Source organism: Nicotiana tomentosiformis, chromosome 4, assembly GCF_000390325.3.
Source record: "Nicotiana tomentosiformis chromosome 4, ASM39032v3, whole genome shotgun sequence".
Taxonomy (NCBI): Eukaryota; Viridiplantae; Streptophyta; class Magnoliopsida; order Solanales; family Solanaceae; genus Nicotiana; species Nicotiana tomentosiformis.
In genome coordinates, this window is record NC_090815.1 from 2009980 (window position 1) to 2024275 (window position 14296).

The following is a 14296-nucleotide window of genomic DNA, read 5'->3' on the forward strand; positions in this document are numbered from 1 at the left end:
ATTATATATATATATATATATATATATATATATATATATATATATTGTATCATTGTCAATACATCAATAATATAATTTTTCGAGTTACTAATTCTCGCACCTATTAAGACTTTCTTCTTTTTTGGACAACCAAGAAACCCGTGAGGGCCAATGGCGCACTGTTTGAAACCCGGTGGATAATTGGCCTGTCCCTCTACGAGGTTCTACAACTGTAGGTCCCAGTTGCCATTCTCCCATTACTCAAGTCGTCCAAGGGACAAGACCCTCGCACAGTAAAAAGTGTCTTTTTTATACAACTCATGATATATTGTTTTAATCTTTCTTAATGCAATTGAGGCTGCAAATATAGAAATCATGTTAGGAATAGCTAAAATTCATATTAATATATTGTTAGTTTTATGGTAATATATAAAGCCTCAACTCTTGTTAATAGCTTCCATAGTCTCTCTTCAATACCTAAATCCATGCCTATCCACTTTTTCCCAGCACAAACCACAACAATATTCTAGGGCAGAATCTTATTTTCAGATTTTACTTCACAAAATTCTGAATAATGACAATTGACAAATGAGAAAATGTTGTAGAAAACATATAGACAAGCATTTACTATGCCACCATTTTCAGTAACATTTTCGCTTAGTAACATCGCTTTGATAGTAAAGTAAAATGTAATTATATCACTTCACTTTCTCCAAATATTATATAAATGTTACTATTTCCGATTCATAATAAGTGATTTTTTTGTGTTTGACACACCCCTTAAGAAAATACTAACTCCTAGAGTGGAAAATAATATTTTGACTAAATTATCCTTAATTAAAATCTACATATTGTTAGCATAACACATTGGGATATGTAAATAAAGGCAAATTTTGGAAAAATAAAGTTTATTCCTTCTTGATTATGTAAAGGACACTTTTTTTTAAAACCTCTCCCAAATTAGGAGGATCTATAGTGTTTCCACACTTCCCCTCCAGCGTGACTCGGACCCAGGACCTAACGGTCGTAGGTAGAGGTACTTTTACCAACTGAGCAAGCCTCACTTGTCATGTAAAGGACACTTATTTTGGATCAAAATAAAGAAGCCAAAAAGTCACTTATTATCGACCGGAGGGAGTAGCGTTTTCAGTTTTGTGGTCCAAACCTAGTACAGTACTCCCTCTAGTCCATAATAAGTGACATTTTGGCCTTTGGCACACCCTTTAAAGCTCCCCTTTTTGAATACCCCCTCAATCCCTCCGGAGTGAGTTCTTTTCTGCGGGATTTAGGGATTTCTGTCTTTTGCTCATATTGTCTCCTATGGAGATGGATTGATATGAGTCTTTCTACTTCTTACCTATTCACTTCTACTTGAACCGTTCGACGAGCGTTGTAACAATCCAAAGGAAAATCTTCGAGCTCAGCACGAGTCAACTTGTGAGGTGTCACATACCCTGCAGACAACAACCGCAGCAGTTACCAGTTTGGTCTCCTACCCCACAAAGAAAATACTAACTCCTAAAAAAATAAGTATTTTAACTACATTACCCTTAATTAAAATTTGCATATTGTTAAATCGACACAATAGATATGTAAATAATGCCAAATTTTGGAAAAACAAAGTCAACTCCTTCTTCATTAGGCAAAAGGTCACTTATTTTGGACCAAAATAATAAAGTAAAAAAGTCACTTATTATGGACCGAAGAGAATATAATTTTATTGACGATTGAACACATTTGCTCCTTATGCTTTAATTTTATCTGTTTGTGTAACTAGACTTTTCATAAATATATGGGTTCATGAATATATTCGTGAATATAAATAAATTTGGACATTTCAAGAAATTGGTTGGATGATAGACTCTTATATAATATTGGGAAGATCTTAGTGAAGAAGTCGAGACCTAGCAAAAGAAGTAAACATGAATGTCGTGAAAGACTGAGATGAGAAACAAAACAAAACATTAGCTTTTCATGTGTTGCCTTCAAAATCTACAAGCACTTAAAAAAGTTAGATGAGTAGAATATCTTCATCGTTAAAGATCATTTCAAGTCCATTGAATAGAGAACCTTTGCATAAGAGAATTTTACGACCTTAGTGGGCCTGCTCGATGCAAATCCATATTAGTAGGACCAGTGACGAATGGTTCAACCAAAAACAACCATCACTAGATAAACGAATGAAATACATTAAAAAATAAATGAATCTCAAGAGGAATAACAAAGTAATGTATTAGAGAAAGCTTGGGGATGAACAAATAGACGAGGCAAACAAATGTTAAATCCGAGTGAAAATTTGTCAAAACATAACAGCGGATCAAGCACGAAATTACTCCTCTCATTTCAATAGTTTCAACCTATAAACACCTCCATAGCAATACGTAACCAACGTGAGTGCAAAGTTTCAAAATCTGATCTTTTCATGAATATTTTCTTCACAAACCAAAAAGAAAGAAAAAGTAGCTTTTCCATCAAACAAGTAAATGAATTCCCAACTTCTCAAGCACCTGTGCACAAAAAAAGACGAGAATCGACCAAGAACTTTCAAGTGGAACTTGGAGGTTAGATGGTAAATTTAGCTGTTTTTAAGTCTTTATTTTGTATTTCTTTCCATTTGTTTTGTTTTCGTTCTCACCTCAAAGGCTCAAACAGGCCTAGTAGCATCCGAAGTTCGACCAAGCAAACCATATATCTCTTATGCATTTGATTACCACACTCCTAGGCAAGTTCTGGACCACTTGGTATTAGATCATAGCCGTCATGGTGCTTAGAAGTCTCCTTTTCGACAGGGATCAACTTCAAAATAACAGCAATGATCAAGCTTGCAGCACCAATCAAGACACTGATCAGCCATAGTTGCCAGCTTAGTGGTGTAGTGCTGGCAAAAGTGCCTAAGAACTCGACGATGATAACTTGGAAAACAACTGTAGCAAACATGACTCCTAAGAAAATCCAGCTGCTAAAAATGCCACGGAAAATGTTTATCTTCTGCATATCACGACTGTTTATTTCGTTGAACACCTGTACGGAACCAATCAAGAGTCAGCTGGTTAGTGAAGGTCCTTCAGTATGAGAATGCAAATCTACTTTTCAACAGAATTTGGTATCTTCTATATCGGGTTTTCGTTATACTAGTACAAAGCACTAAAGAATGAACAGAAAAGGACTGCTACTGGTATATAGATACAGTGCTCAAGATAAAAGCTGGCTTGATAGGATAAATAACTGGATATAAAATACATACCTGACAAAACACAAAGGTGTTAAAAATGAAGGTATTCTGGATTTTTGTAGCATCTGAACCTTCAAGTTTCAAAATCTGCTTTCCGGCGAAGTTGAAGGTTAAGAGTATAGCCAGCTGGTAGATACTGTGTCCTATTATGTTTCTCCACATTGTCTTTGTAATGAAACTCACATCCCTTCCAACAGGAGGCCGACTCATTAGTCCTTCATGGGGCGGTTCAGTGGCCAGTGCCAATGCACCTAAAGTATCCATGATAAGGTTGACCCAAAGCAGCTGAACAGCAGTGAGAGGAGCAGATCCTGAAAGTTGTTGCAGCAGATAAGTATTCAGATACTATTTCTTTTTCATTCTGTCCCATAAAGAATGATACATTTTTATATTTACAAACAATTTAACTTTAAGCTTCCCATTTTACTTTATAACCACACAAATAACAATGACTTTTTTCAGACCATAAGTTTAAAAAATCTTTCTTTATTTCTAAAATTTCGTGTCCAATCTCTCTCTCCCTCCCTCCCTCTTTCTCTCTCTGAGAGTGAGTTTTGATTCTTTAATACACAGATCGCAAGAAAATAAATTGAATGAACTCAATCAAAGCAATGAATACCTGAGGCGCATGCAGAAATAAAATTGATCATCAGAGCCACAACATTGACAGTCAACTGGAATTGCACGAATTTTTGAATGTTTATATATACAGAACGGCCCCATTTAGCCACATTCACAATTGTCCTGAAGTTGTCATCAAGCACTATAATATCAGCACTTTCTTTTGCAACCTGATAATGTCATTTTGAAAAAAGTGAAGATCAGAAACAGCTTTAAAATTTCAATATCTACCAAGTACTAAATACTAATCTAGGTAAGATCTAACAAACAACCATAATAAACTACTTGAATCGTTCATGCTGGAGCTGAATGGATATTAATATTACAGACATGTGACATTTTTTCAGGAGAAACAAAAATGCATACGGGCGGTTTGTAGAATTTCCCTAGAAAAAATCACACATACAGGAAAAAACAAGTTCTACTTATATGTTGGAAGTTAATGAGTTCTAGGTGATCAATTAAATGCTTAAGCATACTATGTTGCAGAGATGATATTGAAAAGAAAGATGAAAAGGAATACTCAAGCAGGCAACTTCAAGCATCGATGAAATAGTTAATGAATTATAGATATTTAAAGTATACAATATAAAGAAGACTGCAATTGCTAAGAGAATTTAGGCATGCTTATGCCCCATAAATGAGAAGTGAAGGCAAAAACCTTCAAACTGGAGCATGCAACTGGAAAATGGTATATATGACCGTATCAACCCAGAGCAGGAGCATATTTACAAACCTCTGTTCCTGCTATACCCATGGCCAGTCCAATATCTGACTCATGCAGAGCAGGGGCATCATTTGTGCCATCACCAGTAACTGCGACAACTTCTCTAAACATGCCTCTTAAATTCTTTACCAGCACATGCTTGTCTGTAGGGGATGATCGAGCCATAACCTGCATACAATATATAAAGAACATTTTCAGCAAACTGTATTCAAAGACTTTTGTTCAAGGATAAAATAAAGCAATGAAAAGCACACCTGAATTCTAGGAAGTATTTGCCTCATTTCATCAGGACTTTTGTTGCGAAATTCTGGGCCTTCAATGGCCAAACCATCAGCAGTTAGTATACCACATTCTTTAGCAATAGCTATGGCCGTATTAATATTGTCCCCTGTGACCATCCTTACAGTAATTCCAGCAGCTAAACAAGTTTTAACTGCCTCTTTAACCCCAGGGCGAACTGGATCTTTGATTCCAACTACTGCAACCAATGTGTAGCCATTATCGGGGATATTATTTTCTTGATAACCATCTTCGATATCCTTGAAAGCCAAGCAAAGAGTACGCAAGGCGCCATCAGCAAATTCCTTAATGACACCCATGATGTTTGTAACATGTTCTTCTGACATATCAACAATTTCACCATTGGAATCAATAAACCTGTCACACATTTTCAAAACTATCTCAGATGCACCCTTGCAGAAAGCACGGGTATTGCCATCAGGAAGAGCAACAAGCACTGACATTCTTTTCTTTGCTGAATTGAACGGTTCAACCTTCAGCATATTACAATCCCTTTTTTTATCATCAATATCACCAAGAAGTAATCCGTATTCTAATATTGCAGATTCTGTGGGTGTACCCAGAACATATTTCTTTCCATCCTTGTCTTTAACCACCTCAGCTCCTGTATTATGAAATATTGCCTGCAAAAGAAAGTCCAGTGCACTTTCTGATATATCCGTTATTGCATCTCCACCTGCACCATTTTCTACCTTTTTAGCCTTTCCGCAAATCCATATTTTATTTACTACCATATGGTTTGTTGTTAGTGTTCCTGTCTTATCCGTGCAGATGCAAGATGCTGAACCCATTGTCTCACAAGCAGAAAGATGCCTCACTAATGCTTTATTATCCATTAACTTTTTCATTGCAAATGCAAGGCTCAATGTGACAGCCAGAGGTAGTCCTTCAGGAACTGCAACAACGATTATAGTTACAGCGGTGGCAAAGTAATTTAGAAGAGTTAATGCATCACTGGAAGACCATTTGGTGAATTGATGGTGAGTAGCTTTATCCACCATAAATCTGACTATTAACACAAGAAATGTCACCACAGCAAATCCCAGCCCTATCTTTCCAATAATAGTGGCAACACCATTCAGCTTAACTTGTAGAGGAGTCTCATCTTCTCCTCCCTCGCTAAGAGTTTCCATAAGCTTACCCCATTCAGTTCTCATACCAACAGTGGTCACTAGCATCTTAGCTGAACCATCTTGTACTTTGGTTCCTGATAGAAGAAAGGGTCTTTTTTCATATATGCTTACTGGTACACTCTCACCAGACAAACTCGATTGATCAATTAGCAAGCTATATCCTGATATGAATATTCCATCAGCCGGAACAAGATCTCCAATAGATAAGTGAACTACATCACCAACCACCAAGTCATAAATGGAAACCTTCTGCCTTGATCCATCTCTTGTGACCTGGATGGATATCTTTTTCTTCTCCTTATCCAAATCCCTGAACTGCAACGACTGCCTATAGTCACTAACTGCAGTAACAAAGACTACCAAGAATATGCTGAGTAGAATTCCTAAACCATCATATGTTCCTTTTGGCCACCCTTCAGTAGCAAGTCCGACACCAATGGAAACAACAGCACAAACTATCAGGATGACGAGAGTTAAATCATGCAGAGCCTCCCACACAAATGTCCAAAAACTTCTAAAAGGTTTCTCGGTGAATTCGTTTGATCCATATATATTTTGTCTTACAGGTACATCACTAGATTTGACTCCTTCGTTTGATGTGACTCTCAATTTACCTGCAAGCCCTTCAACACCTCCAAGTTTCTTTAAGGTTTTTATATCATAGGAACCAACTATAGATGCAAGTTTATCAGGGTTAATTCCAAAACCAGCATCTCGAGCTTCTTCTGGCAAGTCTTTTGCCAGTTCAGCCCCTATATCTTCTCTGACCTGGTCAGAAGGCCTACCATGATCACCAGCTGTAAAAGAATAGAAATGAAATGAGAAAAAGCAGAAAGAAACTTGCGGAGCTACTTGTTTTAATGAGTTAAAAAATAAACTCAAGATCTGAGCAAATTGTACCATCAATGAACTTGAGTGCTGCCATATAAGCCATGAAACCAACTCGAATCTTTTCCTGGAAATTGCATGTGGTAAAAAAATGTAGCTTGCTCAGTATACAAGATTAGAGAAGTTATATCAGTCACCAACACAGTCCTCCATAGCATGGTTAACAAAATCAATTACCAAACCCACGCTTTCCAGTTATATCATTAGTTCCATGATGAGACGAAATAGTTTTGTCACAAGATTGCTCTGATTAGGGAACTCAACTATAGTATTTGAACAGTAAAATGATTCAGGTTCTGAGCGAAATGATTCAAGAGTTTTGTCACAAGATTGCTCTGATTAGGGAACTCAACTATAGTATTTGAACAGCAAAATGATTCGGGTTCTCAGTAAAATGATACAACGATCATTCTTAGTGTCATAGGATATGGATGATGCCAAGAATCAACTGCTTCTATTTAACAAAAGTAGTGTTTTCCACATGACCATTGTATAATTTTTTCAATATCAAGTGACAACTAGACATTAACACAATATAACACTTTATGACTAGATACTAATGCCTTTTGAAGTGACAGATCAAAAGGATAAACTTCAAAATAACTATAGCAGGCTGATTGTCGAAGAATTGCATATAACAAGGTCATATACCTTTTGAGTTGCTGATTCGAAATTTAATATTTGAACATGTTTAGTAGATTTCTTAACACATATATAAGGTTTGAGTCAAAACTATTAGTTCAGCCGAACCCGTAGCTTCTATTCTGCATCCGCCCTGGATGAGGGAAGCAAAACAACATCGTTCAGTGAGCACTGTCTCAAGGATCCGGCAGTTGCCAGCATAGGAGTATCTCAAAAAACTGAAGCAGCAAGTTACATGGAATAAACCAGCAATACAGGCAAATCTCGTTTTTTTTCTCTTTCAAATCTTTGCATGTCAAGAGACCTTTTTTGCAGTGTTATGATAATTATGCCTTACAGTGATGATGGTACTTATTTGATTTTCCTTTGTTTGTAGAGATGTCTCAACCCTGTTATTTTTTTTCAAGTTTTCTGTCTTCTTGCAGCTTGCACGATGGCATAGTAGCTTTGAATGCAATAGTTTTGTATAATTTACACAAAAAGGAACAAATGTTACTAATAGATATAACATGTAGTTTGTTGAGCATTTTGTTCAAAGCATAAAGCATTCACATGTCAGCTACTGTGTATTTTTTTGTACGTGACTGTCCATGTCTTAACCTACTATTAGTTTCCTGTTTCTCTTCTCTTATGTATATTTTATGACGCAGGTGTTCGGATCAGCTTCCACACAACTCGGCTATCTTACCGATACTTGGTGCCTTCCACAAGTATGGATAACTTCACCCACCAAAACTTAGACAGATGAAAGCCAATCACCTAGTGATTTTTATCTCCGTTGAGATTTGAACCTCAGCTCCTCCCACCTTAATGGATACCTTTTTCCTGAGACATTTACCCATATACTTTCGAAAATTATCTAAGAATACCTATCGTTATACTATTAGGCTATATATACCCCTACAATCATACTTTGGGTTCAAATATACCCCTCAGTTAAACGTAGGGACACGTGTCGTCGTCTTATTGGCCAATTCTAAATATCTCCTAATTAATTAAAAATACCCATTATCCATACCCGAAAAATAATTTTATAAAGCAATTTGTTTTTTTCTAAATGTTTTTCTAAAAAGTGAAAAAAAATATTTTCGATTTTTTCAGTTTTTAGTAAAAAAAAAAAATCAGTTTTTTCCCGTTTTTAATTGCTTTAGAAAATTATTTCAGTTTTTACAAAAAAATTGTTTTAGAAATTTTTTTTCAGTTTTTTTTAAAGCAGATTTTTTGTAAAAAATGAAAAAAAATATTTTCGTTTTTTTAGTTTTTAGTAAAAAAAAAAAAAAAAAAAAAACAGTTTTTTCCAGTTTTTACAAAAAAAAAAATTGCTTTATCAAATTATTTTTCGGGTATGAATAATGGGTATTTTTAATTAATTAATAGATATTTAGAATTGGCCAATAAGACGATGACACGTGTCCCTCCGTTTAAATGAGAGTTATATTTGAATCCAAAGTATGACTGCAGGGGTATATATAGCCCAATAGTATAACGAGGAGTATTCTTAGACAATTTTCGAAAGTACAAGAATATATTTGGACCTTCTCTGTTTATTTAATAAAATAAACCCAAAAACTTTTCTAGCTATCATGTAATTAGATGGTCGAGAAGTAAAATAGTCCAGACAAGGAATATGGGATGTTATACGTCAAAGAATACAATTTACAGTCACAGAATACCAATTGATTATGTTTTTTTAATCAAAAAACAATTACAGTCACAGACAACAAGAATATAACAGAAGTGGGAATTGTTTATTAAGAGAAATACTAGAAGTGGGAATTGATGTTCCATGTGGCAACCGAAGGTTAGGCAAACAAACGAAACATTTCTTGGTGGGACAAACAAAAAACTGCAGATGGGGCCAGACTGCCGACAAAAAGTCAAAAACTCAGAAGATATTTTTCTTCGGGTCACCCATCTCCCTCTGTACCTCTATGTACTATCCAATGTCAATGTCACAAGGAAGTTTCAAGGAAATTTCGCTGCTGACTACGTGTTTATTAGCTAGATTTTGGCCCTTTTGGCACTACATTAACAACCATATATTCCGTACTGTTTTCCTAATTTCTAAAATCCTAAAACCCATTATTCAGAACCCAAAACATCACTCAAAGGTTCTTTAAGTCCAAGAGAAAGCTCCTTATAATACAATTTAAGCATGTGCTTGTGCACATAAAAACAAACTTCTTTTGAACTCTATCAGAGATGAGGTATGGTCTGTTATCTCCATGCAAATTGATGCCTGGAAAGAGCAATTTGCACTGCCACTCCTATGATGCTAGAAGAAATGTCAATATCAGAAGGAATTTTCAAGGAAATTTCGCTGCTGACCAAATGTTTAGTAGCTAGACTTTTGACTTTTTTGGCACTACCTTAACTACATCATATTTGATGTTGTCCCAAAAAGAATAATACTTTTATTATATAGAAACAATTTAACTATAAACTTATTATTTTTTATCCTTAATGAGATGACTTATCACCACGTAAAATTATTATAACTTGTTTTAGATCACATATTTAAAAAAACTTTTTTTCCTTTCTTAAACTCATACCAAGCTAAATTTCATATAAAATGGGATGAAGGGAGTAATAAGCATGTGGTAGTGCACATAAGAACAAACTTCTTTGTACTCATCTACTCAGCAGATGAGCTCCACTGCTCTTCCAGAGATGAGATATGGATTGCTTTCTCCATGCAAATTGAAGTCTACAGAGAGGAAAAGAGCACTTTGTGCGGCAACTACTGCAGTCTTGTGAAGTCCAATTTTGAAAGTTGAAATTACCGTACTCACCATACAATTAACAGTGGCTTTGTGTTTCTTCAGAAATGGAGCAGACCATAAGTTTTTTTTGTATGTTTAGAAATGGGGCAGACCATAAGTTTGATTATGAAGGCAGCTAAAAGATCTCAAATTCTTATAACGTTTTAGGCACAGAATTAACACAACCATTTGTAAGTACGTAAGAATTATTCAAGCTAATTTAATGAAAATGACGTTATTGACGTTAGGCAATGCTTGACCACACACTTTAATGGGGAAAGAAAGCATGTGTCCTAAAGGCAAAACAATCTAGGTAAATATGAAAAAAAAAAAAAACCTCCCCACACACACACACCCAATAAATACCCGGCTTCATTGGTTACCTTTTATTCATTAAAAAATTAAAAACATTATTAGTTCATGAAATTTGATCAGTTTATAAAAAAAATTAAGTTACAAAAAAGTTTTTTGGTGAATATTTTTCTTCAACTCACAAAACTTCAATATTTTTTCAAGTAAAATGAATGTTCAAACACAACTTCAAGTTTCAAAAATTATTTCTCAATACAAGTTCAAAAACTTTTTTTTTAAGTGTTAATCAAATCTATATCCAAACGATAGCATAAATTCCTCAAAGTTTTGTCACTTAAATTAAGCTACAAGGCAAATATGGAAGAACCCTTGTTATCCTAAACAGAACATATTATGCATGCAAGTTACCTAAACCCAAACCCAAAAAGGGGGCCCAATAAAAAAAGAAATAAGTTCATCTATCTCTTCACTGAACTACCGTCCCCATAAATCACCAATGCATTATCCAATTGTTAGGCAGCCCACAACACCAAAACAGTACCTAAACTGGTAGATATGGATAATTATAATAACGTAAGGCTACGGTCAGTTATTTTACGTGTAGAGTCTAGACCACAAATGACTAGGCCTCACTCCTCATTTTCCTCCAAAAGTCATTGCATATAGTAGTTGCAGCAGGAAATTAATCCCCATTAATAAAGCACTTATTACTTACTAGTTTGTCAATAAAAGATTACTCCATTCATCCACTTTTACTTGTCTACTATATCAAAAATAAATTTTTACTTTTACTTATTTATTTTAACAAATCAAGAGAGAGATAATTTTTTAAATCTTGTTTTATCCTTATCATTAATTACTCATTTTCAAAATTATTTCCTAAGACCTTTTAATATGCTATAATTTTAAGGGGTTATATGGTAAAATACATACTACAATTATTATTTTTTAAAGGAGGTGAAAAAACTAAAGTTGATAAGTAAAAGTGAACAGAGGAAGTACTAAATATGGTGTTTGACTTACTGACCAACGAATAGTTCTATCATAAAGCTAGAATATATTTATAATAAATCATTAATTAATCGGAAAATTTAAAATTTGTTATTGTTGTTGTTGCATTAATTAAGAAAATTAAACATAAGGAGTACTAAATATGATGTTTGACTTACTGACAAGTAAAAGTGAAAAGAGGAAGTACTAAAAATAGTGTTTAACTTACTGACCAACGAATAGTTCTATCATAAAGCTAGAATATATTTATAATAAATCATTAATTAATGGAAAATTTAAAATTTGTTGGTGTTGTTGTTGCATTAATTAAGAAATTAAACATAAAGTAATTCATTTGTCTAACCAGATCTGGTTTCTCACTGACACAAATGTTTTCTATAAAATTCTCATATTTATTTTTGTATTTATCATTCATTAAATTGTTTGTAGATTTTTAATAGATATAATTTTTAAGAAATAGTAATAAATAATATTAGGAAAAGTTTACATCTTTCAGTCTTCCTTCGTGAAAGATCCAAGTTTTTGTCTCTATTTATTTGAACAACATGGTCTTCCATATTAAAAGTAGTAATAATTACTTGCAAGTGGAAGATAGTCCAGCGAAGAATCAAAAAAAAGAAAAAGGACCAAGAATTTTTCTAACTTATCGCATCCCAAAAGTCAAACAAGAATATGTCATTGTAGAAAAAGGAAATATAATATAAGAATCAAAAGGGAAAGTGCTGAAGCACTACTGATGGCGGATATCATATTGTCTTTTACCATATATACACTCTCATTTTATATATTGTTGAAAAAACGAACTTTTTGACAAATTAAGTTTATGTGATGATCGGATAGAAAATTTTTACACAATCACATTACTTAATAGATAATTACAAGTAAATTTATTTAATAAAACTTAAAATAAATATTGTATTAAGTAACTTAATATAATAGGTATAAAAATTTCATAATGTAATCAGATTGTATATAACGATAAATCCAAAAAAAATTACGGATCTGTGATAAATTTTCTGTGGTTGAAAATATTGTAAAATATTTTGGACATGAAAAGGATGAGATTTACATAGCAGGAGAAATGTTAACATTTCCATAACAATTTTCGGTGTTTTCCATCAATGTACATGTATTTTAGCACAAGGTACCGTTATTATGGAGTATTACTCATTTTCATGTATTAATGTTCTAGCTAGAATATCTGATCGTCTATTTAGACGTAAACAACCAAAGAAAAATTCAAAAGGAAACGAGATTTCAAAGCCGAAAGATCTTCGCCGATCCAAAAAACAATTAGTAGAAAGTTTCAAAAAAGGTAAATCTTCTACACATATCATAATTGAGCTCGTTTTCCGGCTTATTTCTCGGAAAACAAAAACAAAAAGAGATGATCTATCTCCATCTGTACCAATGAAATGTACAACTATTCAGGCATATTGTACCAAACTGATAGAGAAGTTATAAGAAATTCACCATTAGCAGCAGAGGATCTAAAGTATTCATAAAATTTTCCGATGTTATTACCAGTAATATAAAGGTATTTCGCTATTAAATATCAAAAAAATTTATCTCGATTTCGGATTTCAAAATCAGTTCTATTAAGTTTTTCAAAAAGTATAAAAAGTTTCTCCAGTTATCATACCCAAACTCGAACTCGAACTCATTTTCCGATTTATATTCTCTTCAAAATAAAATATACAAGTATCAAAGCACATTGTACCGCACTTGTGGAGCATCATATTCCAAGGATTCACAGTTACAGGATTTCCAGAGAATTTTCAATGTTCTTTGATTAAAGTACCAAACATATTAAGTATGTATTTCCTGTTCTAACAACAATCTCAAATCATCCATTAAGCAGTAAAAAAACAACAAACGAGATTTCAAAATCGAAAAGAAAAAAAAATCTCGTTTAGAAAAAAAAAACTTAAAAGTATATCGAAAACGTACTAAATCTTCTTCACAGTACTCGAAGTTTTCCTGCGACTTATTTTCAGAATATTTTCACGGAAAGCATGAAAACGAAAAAAGGAGGTGAAAACATACTCTGGTTTTCTCCATAAGCTCTTTAGCTTCTTCACGTTTTTCGAGATTCGGAGCATATCGGAACCGACGCCGGCGATTCTTAACGAGAGAAACAGCATCTCTCCACCTCCTCTGAGCTGCTTCCGACGGATATTTCGCCGGCAAATCAAACGCTTCCGGCTCCAACAGCGACATCGCGAATGTTTATATAACCGTAGATTCGTAGATCAAATGGATACGTAAATAGGTATATATATATATATATATTATATATATACGGTAAGAGAAAAATGTTAGCCGGAAATTTTATAAAAAGAGCAGAAAAAAGGAAACTATTATTTTGGGGTTTTATTGGACGATTAATTTTAGAGAGAGACTAAAATTCTAACGGGGATTGGTTACGAGCTTTTTCTTTATTTTGTTTTCTATAAATAATAAATAGAAGACGCGTTGATTTGGGACAAATTTGTTAAAGTAGTCCCTTTAGTCTGGTTAGATTGCTAGTTTGACCCTACCTTTTTTTGACTTATCTCTAAAAGTCAAAACAGGAGATAGGACTATACACAAAAATTCTAGTTTTATAGAAATTTATGCTACTACTATATATTATGATTAGTATAGTTTAACTTGTGATAGTAGATAATTATCTTTTTATTCGATCATT

General features: G+C 33.8%; 1 protein-coding gene across 2 annotated transcripts; it reads right to left on the bottom strand.

Moving 5' to 3' along the window:
- Nucleotides 1–2187: 2187 nt before the first annotated feature.
- LOC104093654 (calcium-transporting ATPase 4, plasma membrane-type) lies at nt 2188–14007 on the bottom strand. Of its 2 annotated transcripts, none has more exons than XM_009599438.4 (7): nt 13654–14007; nt 6893–6947; nt 4814–6789; nt 4569–4727; nt 3831–4002; nt 3224–3522; nt 2188–3000 (listed from the first exon to the last, which is right to left on the bottom strand). In XM_009599438.4, the coding sequence occupies exons 1-7, from the start codon at nt 13825–13827 to the stop codon at nt 2698–2700; spliced, it is 3138 nt and encodes a 1045-aa protein (XP_009597733.1). In that variant the 5' UTR covers nt 13828–14007; the 3' UTR covers nt 2188–2697. The 2 variants fall into 2 exon arrangements, with proteins under 2 accessions (XP_009597733.1, XP_070055587.1); XM_070199486.1 differs by lacking the exon at nt 13654–14007 and adding an exon at nt 10315–10333.
- Nucleotides 14008–14296: the final 289 nt, after the last annotated feature.